The sequence below is a fragment of the Aegilops tauschii genome, chromosome 1 (assembly GCF_002575655.3).
Source record: "Aegilops tauschii subsp. strangulata cultivar AL8/78 chromosome 1, Aet v6.0, whole genome shotgun sequence".
NCBI lineage: Eukaryota > Viridiplantae > Streptophyta > Magnoliopsida > Poales > Poaceae > Aegilops > Aegilops tauschii.
This window is the reverse complement of record NC_053035.3, coordinates 333072882-333089503: the sequence shown is the minus strand read 5'-3', so window position 1 is coordinate 333089503 and position 16622 is coordinate 333072882. Positions and strand designations below refer to the sequence as shown.

General features: G+C 47.4%; 1 protein-coding gene across 4 annotated transcripts; it reads right to left on the bottom strand.

Moving 5' to 3' along the window:
* Nucleotides 1-712: 712 nt before the first annotated feature.
* LOC109771501 (uncharacterized) lies at nt 713-8460 on the bottom strand. Of its 4 annotated transcripts, none has more exons than XM_020330197.2 (6): nt 8357-8460; nt 4746-5052; nt 2867-3174; nt 2739-2792; nt 1948-2354; nt 713-1378 (listed from the first exon to the last, which is right to left on the bottom strand). In XM_020330197.2, exons 2-6 carry the CDS (start codon nt 5021-5023, stop codon nt 1037-1039), a joined length of 1389 nt encoding a protein of 462 aa, XP_020185786.1. In that variant the 5' UTR covers nt 5024-5052; nt 8357-8460; the 3' UTR covers nt 713-1036. The 4 variants fall into 4 exon arrangements, with proteins under 4 accessions (XP_020185786.1, XP_020185785.1, XP_040241997.1 ...); XM_020330196.3 differs by having other exon boundaries at nt 8352-8445; XM_040386063.3 differs by lacking the exon at nt 8357-8460 and adding an exon at nt 6127-6552 and having other exon boundaries at nt 1948-2351.
* Nucleotides 8461-16622: the final 8162 nt, after the last annotated feature.

Here is a 16622-nt window from a genome sequence, read left to right as displayed (position 1 = left end):
AATCACGATATTTGAGGAGCCTTCCAACGTTGTTTGTGTTTGACCGAAGTTGTCCGCAGACGTTTAAAGCACGGGATTTGCCGAGCCCGGCCGTGGATGCTCTAATCCGGAGAGCTTGTACACACGTACTCCCCCGTTCGGAATTACTTGTCACAGAAATGGATGTATCTAGACGTATTTTAGTTCTAGATACATCCATTTTCGAGACAAGTAATTCCGAACGGAGGGAGTAATACATTTCTTCACGAAGTCCTGCATTATTTCCATGTATTTTTCGTGTCCACGGCAAAGATACGCAAGGCAGACACGTTGCAGTAGTGTCGTTTTCCGGAGAGTAGGTACTCGCCGTACTGGACTGGATGGAATAAACTACTCATGTTTCACGTTTTCATGTCCGTTCTGTATCCAAGTTCCTACAACACTCCGTTGCTCCCTGTTGGCCCGAGCACCAAATTCTCGTCTGCCGGCTGCAGCTATACGGAGGAAACGAGCTCTGTTTTCAGAGCACTGCTGCTGGTCATGAATTTGGAAACAGGGAAAACAACATGAATTAGAAGCACGTTCAATCGTACAGGTGGATGGGATTTTCTTCATTACAAGTAGTCATAGACATAGATGAAAGTTTTCCATTAGTCTGAACTCAGTGGTTTTCTTCTTTTAAACTGCACGCAAAAATACGTTTTTCAGTAGAGTCAAGGAGTTGGCGCGCAAGTGCCCGTCTGAAAATAAACAACATTGCAGGAAAGCCTTTTCAAAAGTTACACTGTAACAACCAAAGTTCGACTATTTCAGAACAAAGACCAGACGCAACAACAACAATAGAAACAGAAACAGACATTGCTAGGTTTACAAGCACCTCGCGGCTGAAAGCCATAGCGCCATTTTCCATCACTCTCTTCTGGCTCCGCGAAAATGTCATCAGTCAGATAGAAGGAAAAAAAAGAGAGAGGAAGTGTGCAGTTGCCGTCATCATCATCTAATTAAACGGAAGAACCGAAGCGAGAGGATAGGGTGTGTTCACTGAGACGATCTGCATCTACGATTTCCTCTTCTTTCGAGTGCGGGCGCTCCTCCATGAGCTGAGAGCAGATGATGAACCACCGCGCCTTAGAATCTTCGGCCTCCTCCCATTTCTCTTACCCGTGTAGCAGGGCTTCAAGATCCCCTGGAGGCCCATCCTGGTTGTGCCTTCTTCCTTGACGACCGCCATGGGGGCGGCGACGCTCTCATCCTCAGAATGTGCTACAGTTTCTCTCTTGACAGGTACCTGTTCCCTCTTGACTGATACCCGTAGTCGCTGGCATGGGTGACTGATCACCTCAAAATTTTGATACCCTTCCTCAGCTGGTTGGTTGTCGATCAATACATCTTCTGAAGTCTGTAAGCAAAGCAAGATAATAGTAAAGAGTTGACCTCCTTCAAATACACCACCACCACAACAATAACAACAACTACTACAAAACCTTTAGTCCCAAACAAGCTGGGGTAGACTAGAGTTGAAACCCATAAGATCGACACCACACCAGGGTTCCAATATAGCGTGTCGCTAAGATTACGCCCCAACGATTTTCTTTTGGGTTTCATCTCCTTCAAATACACAGTTCTTTAAAATTGCCACTTTTAAGACTACCCATGATTTAGTACGCATCAAATCCCATTAGTGATCATGCTTAAAATATTTCAGTAGACAATCTATCATTGTTAGCCTTTACCTACTTGATTCACTAACTTGGATTGTTAGCCACATGGAAATGTCAAGGTTTGTCAAACCTGTATGACGTGTATAGTGTAGAATCTATGGCATAGGAGAAGTTAACCAGAAACATTGTTGTGGAGAGTTTTGGCTCTTGAAGGGGTGGGGTGGTAGAGGTTGGAGCTCAAGCTCCTCCAAATAGGTGGACGAATTAGTTTGTTATGGCGTGATATAAAAGAGTTGTGGTAGCTTACCTGGCGTAGTTCACCAATTTTATCTGGATCTTCAACTGACAATAGGTTCATCGTGCTCTCAAAAATATCCATATTGTTAGCTTCTCCATAGCTTGAGACAGCACTATCGGGCATGTCCGTATCACCCATATCACAATCCGATGCATCTTGAGGTGATATTTCAGGCATTTCAGCAACTTTGCCTTTTCCATGTGAGCAATTAGAGCTCTGTGCGCCGTTGACCTGTGTGTTGACTTTAAGGAGAAGCCCCTTACTCTTCTTGGCCATTGCTTTCTTGAGATCTGATCTCAGACTACAGACTCTGTCTTGAACAGACTGAATGCTTACAAGAATCTGCTCGACAGTAGCATCGTCTCCATTACCGAGTAGCCAGTCAGCGTCATTATTTCCTTTTGTGCTGTCATCTGCTGAAAGGTCAGAAAAACTTTTGTGAACTAATCTGCTACATATAAAACAAATCATTTTTATTTATTTCCAGCAAACAGAGCACTGATTACAATATGTATGGTTTCTTGTTAAACTGACCTTGACATGCAATTATGAGTATAACTTTTATTAGTTGAGTCATCATATCTAGAGTGCTACTACTATCGTAAGCAGGAAATGAGTTTCTTCCTCTATACAAGATGCAACCAACAGTGTCTTTGTGCTCTATAAGTATGCAACACATTATTTCTGGACAAAAGCACTAGGAAAACGAATTCAGAAAGTAGAACAATATAATCACTAGCATTTTAGGTGTTCGAGAGATCATATTTGTTTTGAAATCATGAAGCAATTGCCAGTGTTACCTAAGTTTCCAATGTCGTCAATAGAATGGCCATCACCTTCCGTTTTCTCTTTTTCTGCAGGACGATTGTAATGAGATCTCACTAGGGCAGATTGTAATAAATTGTGTGAAGTAGAACACAATGGTTACCATAATAAGACAATATGGTGTGGGTTGCGATGTATGAGGGAGCATTGATTTTCTCCTCATTTCTCTTTCTCTTCTTCCTCTTCATAGTCTTCCTGCAGCAATGAGAAGAGAAGGGCACTGATCTCGACGAGGAACAGTCCAACTCAATCATTTTTGTCTGTAACTCTTTCTCATGTTTAAGTACTGCAAGCTCCCTGTCATATCTGGATACTTGAGATTGCAAGTCTTTCATCCGCAGCTCTAACCATTGGCATCTCCACATTAATGGGCTGATATAGCTTCTCCAATGATCAGTCACTTTTTTCTTTCTGCAATGGATGATAAGTTGCGTTAAATACTCAAATATGCTTTACGCGGTTGTGCCACATGTTAATAGTAAGACCACTGAGATAACACCACAGATAGGAATCCAAGAAATCAGGCATTGCTACAAAACTAGAAACATACACACAACTGAATGGCATATTGTACATCTAAAGTACAGGCATCATCAAACTTGCAAGGGCCTTAGCTTGATGGAGAAGGGTTTGGGAAAGGCATCAGCTTTAATCAATTTACTTGCTTAAAAAAATCACAAACTAGAGCCAGCATGTGCGTTGGACGGAAGAGTAAACATTTCACTTGTGATATTGTTAAGTCCCACTTTCAGGAATCAATTACATCAGATCGAAGACATGCTTCTTTATCACTATAAGAATTTTTACATATGATGGGTATTAAATATAAAGTGACACCTGACTAGTTTTGCAGCCTGGGCCATGTGGCTCATATGGTTACAGAGTTGTAGCATGGCATAGTACCCACATGGGCCACACTAAAAGTCTAAAGTGACTAGCATATATAATGCTTAGTTTGGTCTAAAAGTAAAAGTACTTCCTGATCAACCCCTTTACAACAAGGGGAGACAAAGTGCAAGCAGGGTGCTATGTGTGCATGGACCCATAGCTGTGTGCATGGACCCATAGCTTGTGGAGGGTGCGCACCAAGTGGACACTGGACTTTAACATATTGGAGTACAAATGCTCTGACCAGCAAAGATGAAGTCTAGAAACTGGTCAAAAAGAGTTCAATGAAGGAACATAGCCCTTCAATAGAAAATTAAGCTCATGCACTAATAGCACCAAATATATGTACAGGAAACTGCACATGCAAACTTCAACTGCAAATAACTAATCCGTAAATTGCTTATGAATTATAAGTTCCTCAGGGTATGCACTTCCAATCAGTTCTGAACTGATAGAAGACCTAAACTAGTATCTGCCTACAGCAAACAAGTGTTAATGTGTAGCATATTATTGTTCTTCAGCTGACTCTATCTAATTACTATGCCGTTTATTCGTCATTTCTTAATTTCTCACTGGTTAACATCATGCTCCTTTCAAACTGTAGACAGACTAACAATTGGTTGGCATATTAAGTACCAAATTCATGTCTCACATTAGCCATTCAAGATAAGAAGTTTTCTGACTAATTTTCAGAGGGAAAAATATCATCCAGATAAGAGCGATTACAGCTCAAATGAGTATAATAACTCAATGCTTTTAGCATGAGTGAAAAAATTGATTCCGCAAGGAAAATGTTATAAGGGTAACTTTGCTTCTACCATAATTTTCATTCTGTTCGAGTCTGTCACAAGATGAGCAACTACTGAAAACATGATTTGACATTTATATTAAAGCGGAAAAACAAGGTTGGGAGGTAATCAGTTACCCAAATTGATTCCGCAAGGAAAATGTTATAAGGGTAACTTTGCTTCTACCATAATTTTCATTCTGTTCGAGTCTATCACAAGATGAGCAACTACTGAAAACATGATTTGACATTTATATTAAGGCGGAAAAACAAGGTTGGGAGGTAATCAGTTACCCAAACAACTTACTTCAATAATCTATCCAAATTGTCAGCAGCGGCTGCATCCAAGAGTGCAGCAGCATCACCATTATGAGGATATCGGCAGAATGGTGAGTCTACTTCAATGTCACTAATCTCTGAAGGCTTTGCATCATCCTGAGATCCGGATAGTGTGTCCCCAAAGGAACTTGAACACTCCGTGGCATCGGGGTCTTCAGTTTTCGCCAATTTGCGGCAAGCGCCGCTACCACCATCTGGGCCAATAATGTCAACATTCCAATCTACTACTGCATTAGCATCCTCCATGTTAAGGTTGACTTTAGCCTCTGTATGCTCTGCTTAAATTAAGAGAACATAAGGTATTCAGCAAAAAAAAATTGTGATAACATTTAGAACAAAGTGCATTGCATGGGGAAAACAAATTTTTTAGTAGACATAAACTGAAATCATCCATGGTAAATTTTGTGAGACACCTGAAAATGTTCAGAATCCAAATGATAAGTGTACTGTAAATAGTTGCCAAAATAGTTCCATATGAGAAAATTCCAAGGAGATGGCCAAAATGCCTACATGTAGAAATAATATGATCTACCAAAATAGTTTCATATCACAACCCACTACATCTTCAAATTGTAGTTGAAATCTACACGAAGGTACCACTTTCAAAAAGTAATCTATTCAAACTGTGACGATCAATTATCTGTATGTCAACTGAAGTAATGAAACAATGTGTGAAATGGATTAAGTTCAGCCAAAGACCCTACGATCAAGGATGCAAAGAGTAATATGTCACCTACTTTACCACAAGAGCAAATAACTGATAAATAATACTCCCTCCGTTCCATAACTGACAATAATTATGGAACGGAGGGAGTATATTCTAAGCAGGTGGCAGTATCTTTGGCGGATTACAAAGGTTGCCTTAAAAAGAATCACAAACGGTGCTGCACAAAATCATACAGAGTAACAAACTGAATATATCATGACCATTGCCGTTATTTGGGTTTCCTCCATGAGATTCATTTATTTCGTTCTTGATACCGGCAGTTTCTACTACACTTGAAGAGGATTTCTAATCTACCAATGTTTTGGTGAAGGAATGCACATCCCTTGACTCAGGTGATGTGCATGCTCATGCCATATTTATCAGAGTATGGGATGAGGCGCACAAGAAAGTAGTCTATCCGAGTATAACAGTATAACTAATTTTCTACTGCATTTGTATTTCTCGCATCTCTTGATTCACCGCCTCGTGGGAATGTGTAATATTTACTATCCCCTATCGCTAGAATATGACTATTGAAATAATTGGCCATTGAAGTATAGCTTACTACAACTACCTGCGTTCGCCGAGGGCACCTCCATTGATTCGTAAACCGGAATGTAAGGAATCAACTCGCAGAACTAACCGAGGAATGCGTCTGGCCAGAAAGATAGACGTCAAACGCTGCGTCTGCCGCGCGCGCCGGCAGAGGGCAACACGACACGACTGCGTGGGCCGACTCCCGGGCGGCGGCGCGGTCAGGTGCGCGGCGAAGGTGGCAGCAGCAGCGCGGACGGCTGGCGACGGAGGGTAGCAGCCTAGCAGGAGCAATGGCGGCATCTGCAACCCGGTGCCTGAGTGGCGGGGCAGCCTGGAGCGCGCGCACACCAGGCTGCAGCGGCGGCGATCTCCTCGCTGGCAGACCCTCGCCGACACCCCCACCGGCTCTCGCTCGGGACTGCTCACAGCGAAGCAAAGTGTGGCGGCGGCGGCCGCAGCTCAGCTGTCGCAGGAGCTGCTCGCGGGAGAAAACAAAAGTGGGAAGGAATAGAAAACGGTGTGGGGTACGACGATGTGACCAAAGTGAGGGGGTTGATACAACCCTAATGGGCCTTGTTGGGCTGTTCTTGGACACCATCCCCCCGTGGTACTTAATCGAAGCAGAGACTTCCCTCAAAAAAAAAAAAAAACTTAACAGAAGCAGAGTTCCCTCAGGAAAAAAAAACTTAACCGAGGCAGAGACCCCTCAATCAAAAAAAAGGAAAAACTTTATCACTGTGCAGCACAGCGAAAAAAACAAGTAGAAAAACAGACTGGTTTTTTTAGACAAAAAATGTATGAATTGTAATAGAGAAAGTCCAACCCTGCACACACCCCGTACCCTCCTAAGGACCCCCGCTTCACACCTCATTTTCTTCCTACACGTATGGAAAAAGTAGCCCCCCCCCCTCCCCGCTCCTACACCGCCGGAGCTCGCTCATAGGCCGCCGCGCCACCCATGGAAGGTCACTGAAGATCACCAGAGTTCACCGGAGCTCGCTAACAACGATCGTCGGAACTCGAGGGAGCTCACCGGAGCTCGTCACCCTGATAGCCAAACCTTGTCATAGCCTGGAGTTCGCCTATGCTAGTTTTTTTAATGCGAAAAAGAGAAGAACATAAAATTCGAAGGAGATTATAGGAGAAATAGTTGGAGTGCAAAAAAAAAAACAAGGCCCCTAAAGTAGGGACCCCCCTTAAACAAACACACCATTCTCAAGTTCCCCTAACTACCTTCGAAAAAAGTTCCCCTAACTTAAACACACTCGCTCCGAAGGGCCCAACCATGGTCGATCACTGGATTTCTTATGTTTCCAGGAAAAAAAATCTTGCTCCAATCTACTGCGGTTTTAGAGCTTCTTCGGCACCATAGAGATGCACCAGAGGCGATGAGCAATGACTCGAGGATAATGTGGCATAATTTCTCAAATATTCTAACAAATTAGAGTTGGAACTTATGTAAAAGTAAAGCATGGTAGAATTGCATGACCAAATGATAATCCAATGAGAAGTAAACAAATAAGCAATGCTTCCACTACAATGAAGCGATAGCTATCGATCGAAGACACCAGGCAATGAATCTATCAAAATAAGCAAAAAGAAAGATATCGAGTTCGGCAACTGGCAAATTCCACTATGTTGAAATCTCCACTGGTTGCTGAAGCCGGCAGTAGCAGTACAAACGTAGGCCGCAGAATCTCTTGTGCACTTCAGATAGAACCAACAACTCCTAGACATGCGACATCGATCAAACTAGCTCTGGATCGAAACCTATAAATTTCTAAGAAGTTTTTGCCTAATAACAGAACTTGCAAACTTCACAAGCATCTTCTTCACAAATGTACATGTCAGAAAGCCTATCCGTCTCACACGACATGTTAACAGGCACCAAACCGACCGGGGTATGGAAGCATGGTCGGAAGCTTACATCCTAGCAGCCGACTAGGGCGGCGAGCGACAAGAACGGCCGGCATCAAAGAACTGACCTTGGCTAGCATAGCCGCAGCAGAATATTCTCTACTAGAACAACCTGACATCAGCAAAGCTAGAGCTCGCTGCTGGCGTTTCCTATCGAACAGGAGCAATAACCGCAAGCAAACCTGAAAATTCGCAGGGTGAAAGAGGCCTCCCGTAGCTCGGATCCTCACTTGTTAACAGCAAATGCGCACGAGAACAGGAGCGCCGCGCCGCCGCCGGCTCCGGAGGCGCGCGCCGAGCGAGCTCTGGAATCGGCGCCAGCCGCCAGCGCTAGCTATGTGGATGGGGGGAGTACGCGACAAAGAAGGACGGCAGAGTTAACGGGGAGGAGGGAGGGAGCGGGGAGGAAGGCACCTGACCTGCAGCGGCGCCGGAGGCGGCGGCGAGCGGGAGCGAGAGGCGCTTCGTTCCTTTCGTGCGGCGCCGCCGTCAGCTGGTGAGTAGGGAAGTATGGAAGAGCGAGGGAAGCAGCAGCCGGCGGGTTTTATTAAGTTGGGGCTACATGGGCCGGGCCGAACTCTACAGCAGGATCACCACTTAATTTCTTGTTTCATTTTGGGAAAAAATTTAATTCGTGCCTATTATACAGATGGGATTTATGATCAAAACAGGTGAACCCTAGAGACGCCGAAGAGAGTTTAGGTTTTCCGTCCACTCCGCCGCCGGTTCCCTCGCCTCGGATCTCTCTATGCAACCGAAAGGTGCGGGAATCGTGTGCGGATTTAATTTCTACCATATTAGGTCTTTGTGATGTTTGCAGTGACGTCTCGATGGTGAAGATGGTGTTGAACGGAATAAAAAGTTGCACAATTCTATTATCGTCCGCGCACGGTCGTTATTGTCGACGAGGTGGATATCGAAGAGCCTATAGTGTTTTGGTCATCTGAATCAACGGCTCTCGACATACGGTTTGTTGTCCAACGCTTCGACATATGTCAATGCGATTATGGTGGTGTAAGTGTGATACAGCAAAATCTTGTCCAGATTATTTTTTCCTACTCCTCATGGGCCCCCTCCTCCCAATACAGCATTGACACAACAATTTGACAACTTGCCTAGCAATGGGTGTATCCTTGCGATCCAAAGACGGAACTTTCAAGTATGTTAAAGAGAGTGCAGGGAAGAAAGTAGGGGATGGAAGGGCCAAGGGCTATCAAAAACAGCTCGAGAAGTCCTTGTTAAGTCTGGTCTCCAATCCACGCCAACGTTCACCATGAGTTGTTTTCAACTCACAAAGAAAATGTGCCGGAATTTGTCATCAATCTCGTCGAACTTCTGGTGGGGTGCAGTCAATGGTGAGAAGAAGGTGCATTGGATAGCTTGGGATAAGATGTGTACAAGTAAAAATGAGGGAGGCCTTGGATTTAGGGACCTGGAGACGTTTAATCAAGCATTACTCGCCAAGCAAGCTTGGCGGATACTGCAGGTCCCAGATTCCCTCTGTGCGAGGGTTCTCAAGGCACGATACTTCCCTGATTCCTCCATTCTCAATGCTACGTGCCCGGGGGGTGGGTTTTTCACATTCAGAAGCGTAATCCATGGGAGGAACCTGCTTTTGGATGGTGTTGGGGATATTACTACTGAGTATAAACCGCCCAGGAGGGGCCGGGTTATACCCATAATGAGTTATTCATATTGAAGCCCACGAAGACAAGGAGTATGGCGCTTTACGGAAGAGATCTAACATAAAGGCCCAAGGCCCAAAGGCGGATTAGGGCCCGTAAACATAAACCGCCATATGATATGTAACTTGTGTTGTAAGATAGGAAAGGGTAGAAACCGAGCCAGACACGTTTATGAGCCGGCCGAGATTCTGTGAACCGTCGGGCGTCAACCTATGTATATAAAGGGACGACCCGGCGGCGGTTTAGGGACAAGAAACAATAGATCGAGAGCCAAGCAAAGTGTATTCGCTCCCTGGTCATCAAAACCCTAGCAATTCCACCACAATTGGATTAGGCTTTTACCTTCACCGCAAGGGGCCGAACCAGTATAAACTCCTTGCGTCCTTTGTCCCGCTTTAACCCCTTTAAGCTAACTACATTGCGATGGCTCCACGACTAAGTCCTCACACTAGGACATCTGCCGTGACAAAACCACGACAGTTGGCGCCCACCGTGGGGCTATCGCATGATGGTTTCAAGTTCTTAGAGGGCTGCTTCGAAGGGCTCAAGGGATACGCCGTGGGCCGGATGACCAAGAGTCGTCGCGGCAAGCTCTACATCGACGATGCAGGCTGGGGCCCCGAGGCCGGCTCAATTGAGTACGGATACCGGGTTCCCTTCAGCGGTATTCACGTCTTCATTGGCAAGATCGGCGAACCGGGCCCTGAGCCGGACATCTGCACCGACATCGTCGAAACGGCTCAGCGTGCGAGACCCGCCCGGGTTCAGGCTGCCATGAAGCATGCCTTCGTGGGAATCATCCACGGAGCGGAATCTGAGGATAGATCGGCATCTGGTGGTGAAACCGTTGTTTACTCTGATGACGAGTCATCTACCGGAGAGTCCGAGTCATTGTACTAACTGCAAGACAGTATTCCGGACCCCTTCGATCCGCCGAGCCGTGTTGCGATCTTCATGGCCGGTACACAGTCAGTGCAGCACTCTTCGACCGCAGCGGTGATGATCTCCGGATCAGCAGCGGCGACAGCAGCTGGGGCAGGAGGCCCTGCGCAACCGCCGGTTCAGGTTTTGTCCGATTTATTTGACACTTTGGCAACACTGCTGGCGACGGAAGTTAACCTGGCGAATCAGGATCAGCATAACGCGGAAGTTGCGAAAGTGAAGGATCAGATAGTTCAAGCCAAGGCAGACCTGGCAGCTGAGAACACCAGGATGGCTGCAGAGCGGGCCGAGTTGGGTGCACAGGCTTACCGGCTTATGTTGGATCAAAACGCGTCAAATGATGTAATGAGGAGAAGGTACCGGTCTCACCTGCCTCCGGTTTATGAGGCAAGGAATCTCTTTAACACGCCAGGAGCAGGAACCAGTAACCAGCCAGTGGTAAACCGGGTGGAAGCACCTGGAACGGGGGCGCCGGTTCAGCCGCGCACGATGGATCCGCCTCGTCAGAATGTCCCGTCACAGCACGTATCAACGCCTCCGGGTCATTACTCCAACCCTTTGGATAACATAGTCGCCGCTGCTTCTCGATTGGCGGCCCTCCCAGTCGAAGGCGAGTCCCCAGTAGCGGTTGAGATGCGACGGGCTAGAGAGCTCCTTCAGACAGCCTTGACTCAGCAGCAGGCTTATTCGTACAGCCGCGAGAGGATTCATTCCATCCCCCGCCCAAGCCGGAGTTACAGCAGGCATATTGATGAACCGGCTGTATCAAGCAGTGTGCGGAATCGTAACCCACCTCGAGGGCATAACCCGGCGGGCGGTGGTGCTAATGCTCAGGACGTGGTGGATCACGATAGAGCACGTCGAGAAGCCGAGTTAGCAGCGCCGTACGCGGCCCGTCAGCTTACTCCGGTTTGTCCAACAACTTCGGTGGAACCAGGTGTTGCTTTCAGTTCTTTGGGGTTGCTGTGTCTCACCCCGGCTCTACGTAATGTGCAGCTGCCCAAGGATTTCAAAGGTCCTCGTAAAGTGCCCAATTACACTGCCGACTTACCCCCCGAATCATGGGTTGAGAGCTATGAGATGGCGATGGAGATGCTGGATGTGGATGATGCGGCATGCGCTAAATACTTCACCATGATGTTGGAAGGAACAGCTCGTACTTGGCTGAAAAGTTTGTCAGCTAACTCCATTGGATCATGGGCTGAGTTAAAGGCCCTGTTTATCCAGAATTTCAAGGACACGTGCAAGCAGCCCATGTCAATTGTGGATTTAGCCGTCTGTGTCCAAGAAGAAGGTGAATCGACAACTCATTGGGTGCGCCGAGTTTCAGCAATCTTGCATTCATCAGACCGCATCAATGCCGATACAACAGTTTTAACGTTGGAAGGCAATTGCCAGTTCACGCCTCTGAAGCTGAAGTTGGGACGGCTCAAGCGTCACTGTAATGACATGGGGACGCTTATGGCAGCTTTGGTTAAGTATGCGACTCTGATAGTACGAAGGACCCCGAGTCTGACGATGAAAAGCCGGGAAAGGGAAAGAAGAGCGGCAACACCAAAGGGCAATAGCATAACCCGGCGGGCCATGGAAACAACGGTAAGTGCAAGGCGGATAACAGTTTGGATTTTGTGGCTAACACCAACACGTAGAACAATGGTCAGCGTCGTAAGGGTAAACCGCCCCCGCGGAGTGGAGGATCAGGTATCAATCTTGAGCACCTGTTAAACCAGCCTTGCCCAAGGCACGGGACGCGAGAAAGGCTAGCTACGCACCTCTGGAAGGATTGCTTTATTATGAGGGAGTTCAAAAACTCAAATCTTTTCCAAGATGGTCATGGACCGGGCGGCGGGTCAGGACCCGGTTCTCATGGGCCGGGTTATGGTGGAGGCAGTTTTGGCTCAGGATTTCAAGGCAATCAAGGCGGTCATGGCAATCAAGGCAGTCAGGGCAACCAAGATGGATAATTTTGTCTGGAGTGATGCTGCTAATGCGGGCGTTTGAGGACTTGAAGAAGCAGTTAGCTGAGCCACCTGTCCTGGCTGCCCCGGTAGATAAAGAGCCGCTATTGTTATATGTGGCTGCCAATGCCCGGGCTGTTAGTGTGGCCATTGTGGTGGAGCGTAAGGAGGCTGGCAAGGAATATCCGGTTTAATGGCTGGTTTATTATATCAGTGGGGTGCTTATTGAGTCCAAGCAGAGGTACCCACATTGGCAGAAGCTGGTGTATGGAGTTTTCATGGCAAGCGGGAAGCTTAAGCAGTATTTTCAGGGTCATCCCATCACCGTGGTCAGTTCTGCTCCGTTGGGAGATGTAATCCAAAATAGGGAAGCAACTGGCCGGGTTGCCAAGTGGGCCATTGAGCTTGGGCCTCACGGGTTAAAATATGTGCCTCGCACAGCGGTCAAGTCCCAAGCACTTGTGGATTTCATCAATGACTGGACAGAGTTGCAGGCGCCGGAGGAAAAACCGGATAACACATACTAGACTATTCACTTTGATGGGTCCAGGCAATTGGAGGGCTCAGGGGCTGGAGTTGTGCTAGCTTCCCCTCGAGGTGATAAATTTTGTTATGTTCTCCATTTAATGTTTCCTTGCACTAACAATGTAGCTGAATATGAGGCCTTACTCCACGGTCTTCGAATGGATAAGGAGATGAACTTAAGACGGGTTAGGTGCTTTGGTGACTCGGATTTGGTAGCTCAACAAGTATCTGGTACTTGGGACTCCAAAGATCCACTCATGGCAGGTTATCGACGAGAGGTGGATGTTATTGCTGGTCATTTCAAGGGTTATCAGGTTGAACATGTGGACCGGAGAAAGAATGAAGTGGCGGACGCTTTAAGCCGTTTGGGTTCCCAGCGTAAACCGGTGCCGCCCAATGTTTTTTCTGGATGTCTTGCATAACCCGTCGGTCAAGTTACCTACAGAGGAGGATTTGGCTATTCCTGACCCGGAGGCTCAGTTGGTGGCGGCTCTTCATGTTATCCCAGATTGGACAGTCCCATATTTGGCATATATGACCCGGGGCGAGTTACCTGAGGATGAAACTTTGGCCAGGCAGATAATCCGGCGATCCAAGTCAATGACCATTGTCAATGGAGAATTGCATCATTGCAGTGTAACATGGGCGTTTCAGCGTTGCGTACCTCCCGAAGAAGGTTGTGAGATTTTGCGTGAGATCCACGAAGGAGATTATTGTCACCATGTCGGTTCAAAGTCCCTGGTAGCCAAGGCTTTTCGTCACGGCTTCTATTGGTTGACGGCTCATGCTGATGCTGAAGACTTGGTCAAAAAGTGTGATGGCTGTCAAAAATTCTCACGACGTGCTCATGTACTGGCTCAAGAATTGAGGATGATTCCAATTACTTGGCTATTTGCAGTCTGGGGGCTGGATATGGTTGGGCCCTTCAAGAGGTCCAAGGATAAGAAGACCCACCTTTTGGTGGCGGTTGATAAGTTCACTAAGTGAGTGGAGGCAGAGCCAGTCAGTAAGTGTGATGCAGCCACGGTGGTTCAATTCATCAAGAAAGTGATTTACCGGTTTGGTTTTCCACACAACATCATAACTGATAATGGCACTAATCTGTCCAAGGGTGCTATGAAAGAATTTTGTCAACGTGAGCACATCCGGCTTGACGTATCGTCAGTGGCTCACCCCCAATCTAACAGTCAAGCGGAGAGGGCCAATCAGGAGATCCTGAGAGGCATCAAGCCCCGGCTTATGGTTCCTTTACAGAGGACGCCTGGTTGTTGGGTGGAAGAGTTACCTTCTGTGTTATGGAGTATCAATACCACACCTAACAGGTCTACGGGTTACACACCTTTTTTCATGGTTTACGGAGTAGAGGCGGTTCTCCCTAGTGACATCCGTCATGACTCGCCTCGTGTGGCGGCTTATGTTGAAGCTGACAATGAGAAAGCACGTCAGGAAGCACTTGACCTGTTAGATGAGGAGCGTGATATTTGTTGTGAATCGTAGCATAATTTAAAATTTTCCTACGCTCACCAAGATGCATCTATGGAGTATACTAGCAACGAGGGGAAGGGAGTGCATCTACATACCCTTGTAGATCGCGAGCGGAAGCGTTCCAATGAACGTGGATGACGGAGTCGTACTCGCCGTGATCCAAATCACCGATGACCGAGCGCCGAACGGACGGCACCTCCGCGTTCAACACACGTACGGTGCAGCGACGTCTCCTCCTTCTTGATCCAGCAAGGGGAAAGGAGAGGTTGATGGAGATCCAGCAGCACGACGGCGTGGTGGTGGATGTAGCGGGTCTCCGGCAGGGCTACGCCGAGCTTCTGCGAGACGGAGAGGTGTAACAGGGGAGGAGGGAGGCGCCCAAGGCTGTTGTGTTGCTGCCCTCCCTCCCCCCTTTATATAGGCCCCTGGGGGGGGTGCGCCAGCCCTGGAGATGAGATCCAAGGGGGGGGCGGCGGCCACAAGGGGGGAAGGGGTTGCCTTGCCCCCCCAAGGCAAGGGGGAACTCCCCCCTAGGGTTCCCAACCCTAGGCGCATGGGGGGAGGCCCAAGGGGGCGCCCCAGCCCACTAAGGGCTGGTTCCCTTCCACTTTCAGCCCACGGGGCCCTCCAGGATAGGTGGCCCCACCCGGTGGACCCCCGGGACCCTTCCGGTGGTCCCGGTACAATACCGGTAACCCCCGAAACTTTCCCGGTGGCCGAAACTGGACTTCCTATATATAATTCTTCACCTCCGGACCATTCCGGAACCTCTCGTGACGTTCGGGATCTCATCCGGGACTCCGAACAACTTTCGGGTTTCCGCATACATATATCTCTACAACCCTAGCGTCACCGGACCTTAAGTGTGTAGACCCTACGGGTTCGGGAGACATGCAGACATGACCGAGACGCCTCTCCGGTCAATAACCAACAGCGGGATCTGGATAACCATGTTGGCTCCCACATGTTCCACGATGATCTCATCGGATGAACCACGGTGTCGAGGATTCAATCAATCCGTATGCAATTCCCTTTGTCAATCGGTATTTTACTTGCCCGAGATTCGATCGTCGGTATCCCAATACCTTGTTCAATCTCGTTACCGGCAAGTCTCTTTACTCGTACCGCAATGCATGATCCCGTGACTAACGCCTTAGTCACATTGAGCTCATTATGATGATGCATTACCGAGTGGGCCCAGAGATACCTCTCCGTCACACGGAGTGACAAATCCCAGTCTCGATCCGTGCCAACCCAACAGACACTTTCGGAGATACCCGTAATGCACCTTTATAGTCACCCAGTTACGTTGTGACGTTTGGCACACCCAAAGCACTCCTACGGTATCCGGGAGTTGCACGATCTCATGGTCTAAGGAAAAGATACTTGACATTAGAAAAGCTCTAGCAAACGAAACTACACGATCTTTTATGCTATGCTTAGGATTGGGTCTTGTCCATCACATCATTCTCCTAATGATGTGATCCCGTTATCAATGACATCCAATGTCCATAGTCAGGAAACCATGACTATCTGTTGATCAACGAGCTAGTCAACTAGAGGCTTACTAGGGACACGTTGTGGTCTATGTATTCACACATGTATTACGATTTCCGGACAATACAATTATAGCATGAATAATAGACGATTATCATGAACAAAGAAATATAATAATAACCTTTTATTATTGCCTCTAGGGCATATTTCCAACAGTCTCCCACTTGCACTAGAGTCAATAATCTAGTTACATTGTGATGAATCGAACACCCATTGCGTCCTGGTGTTGATCATGTTTTGCCCTAGGGAGAGGTTTAGTCAACGGATCTGCTACATTCAGGTCCGTGTGTACTTTACAAATTTCTATGTCTCCATTTTGAACACTTTCACGAATGGAGTTGAAGCGACGCTTGATATGCCTGGTCTTCCTGTGAAACCTGGGCTCCTTCGCAAGGGCAATAGCTCCAGTGTTGTCACAGAAGAGAGTCATCGGGCCCGACGCATTGGGAATCACCCCTAGGTCGATAATGAACTCCTTCATCCAGACTGCTTCCTGTGCTGCCTCCGAGGCTGCCATGTATTCCGCTTCACAT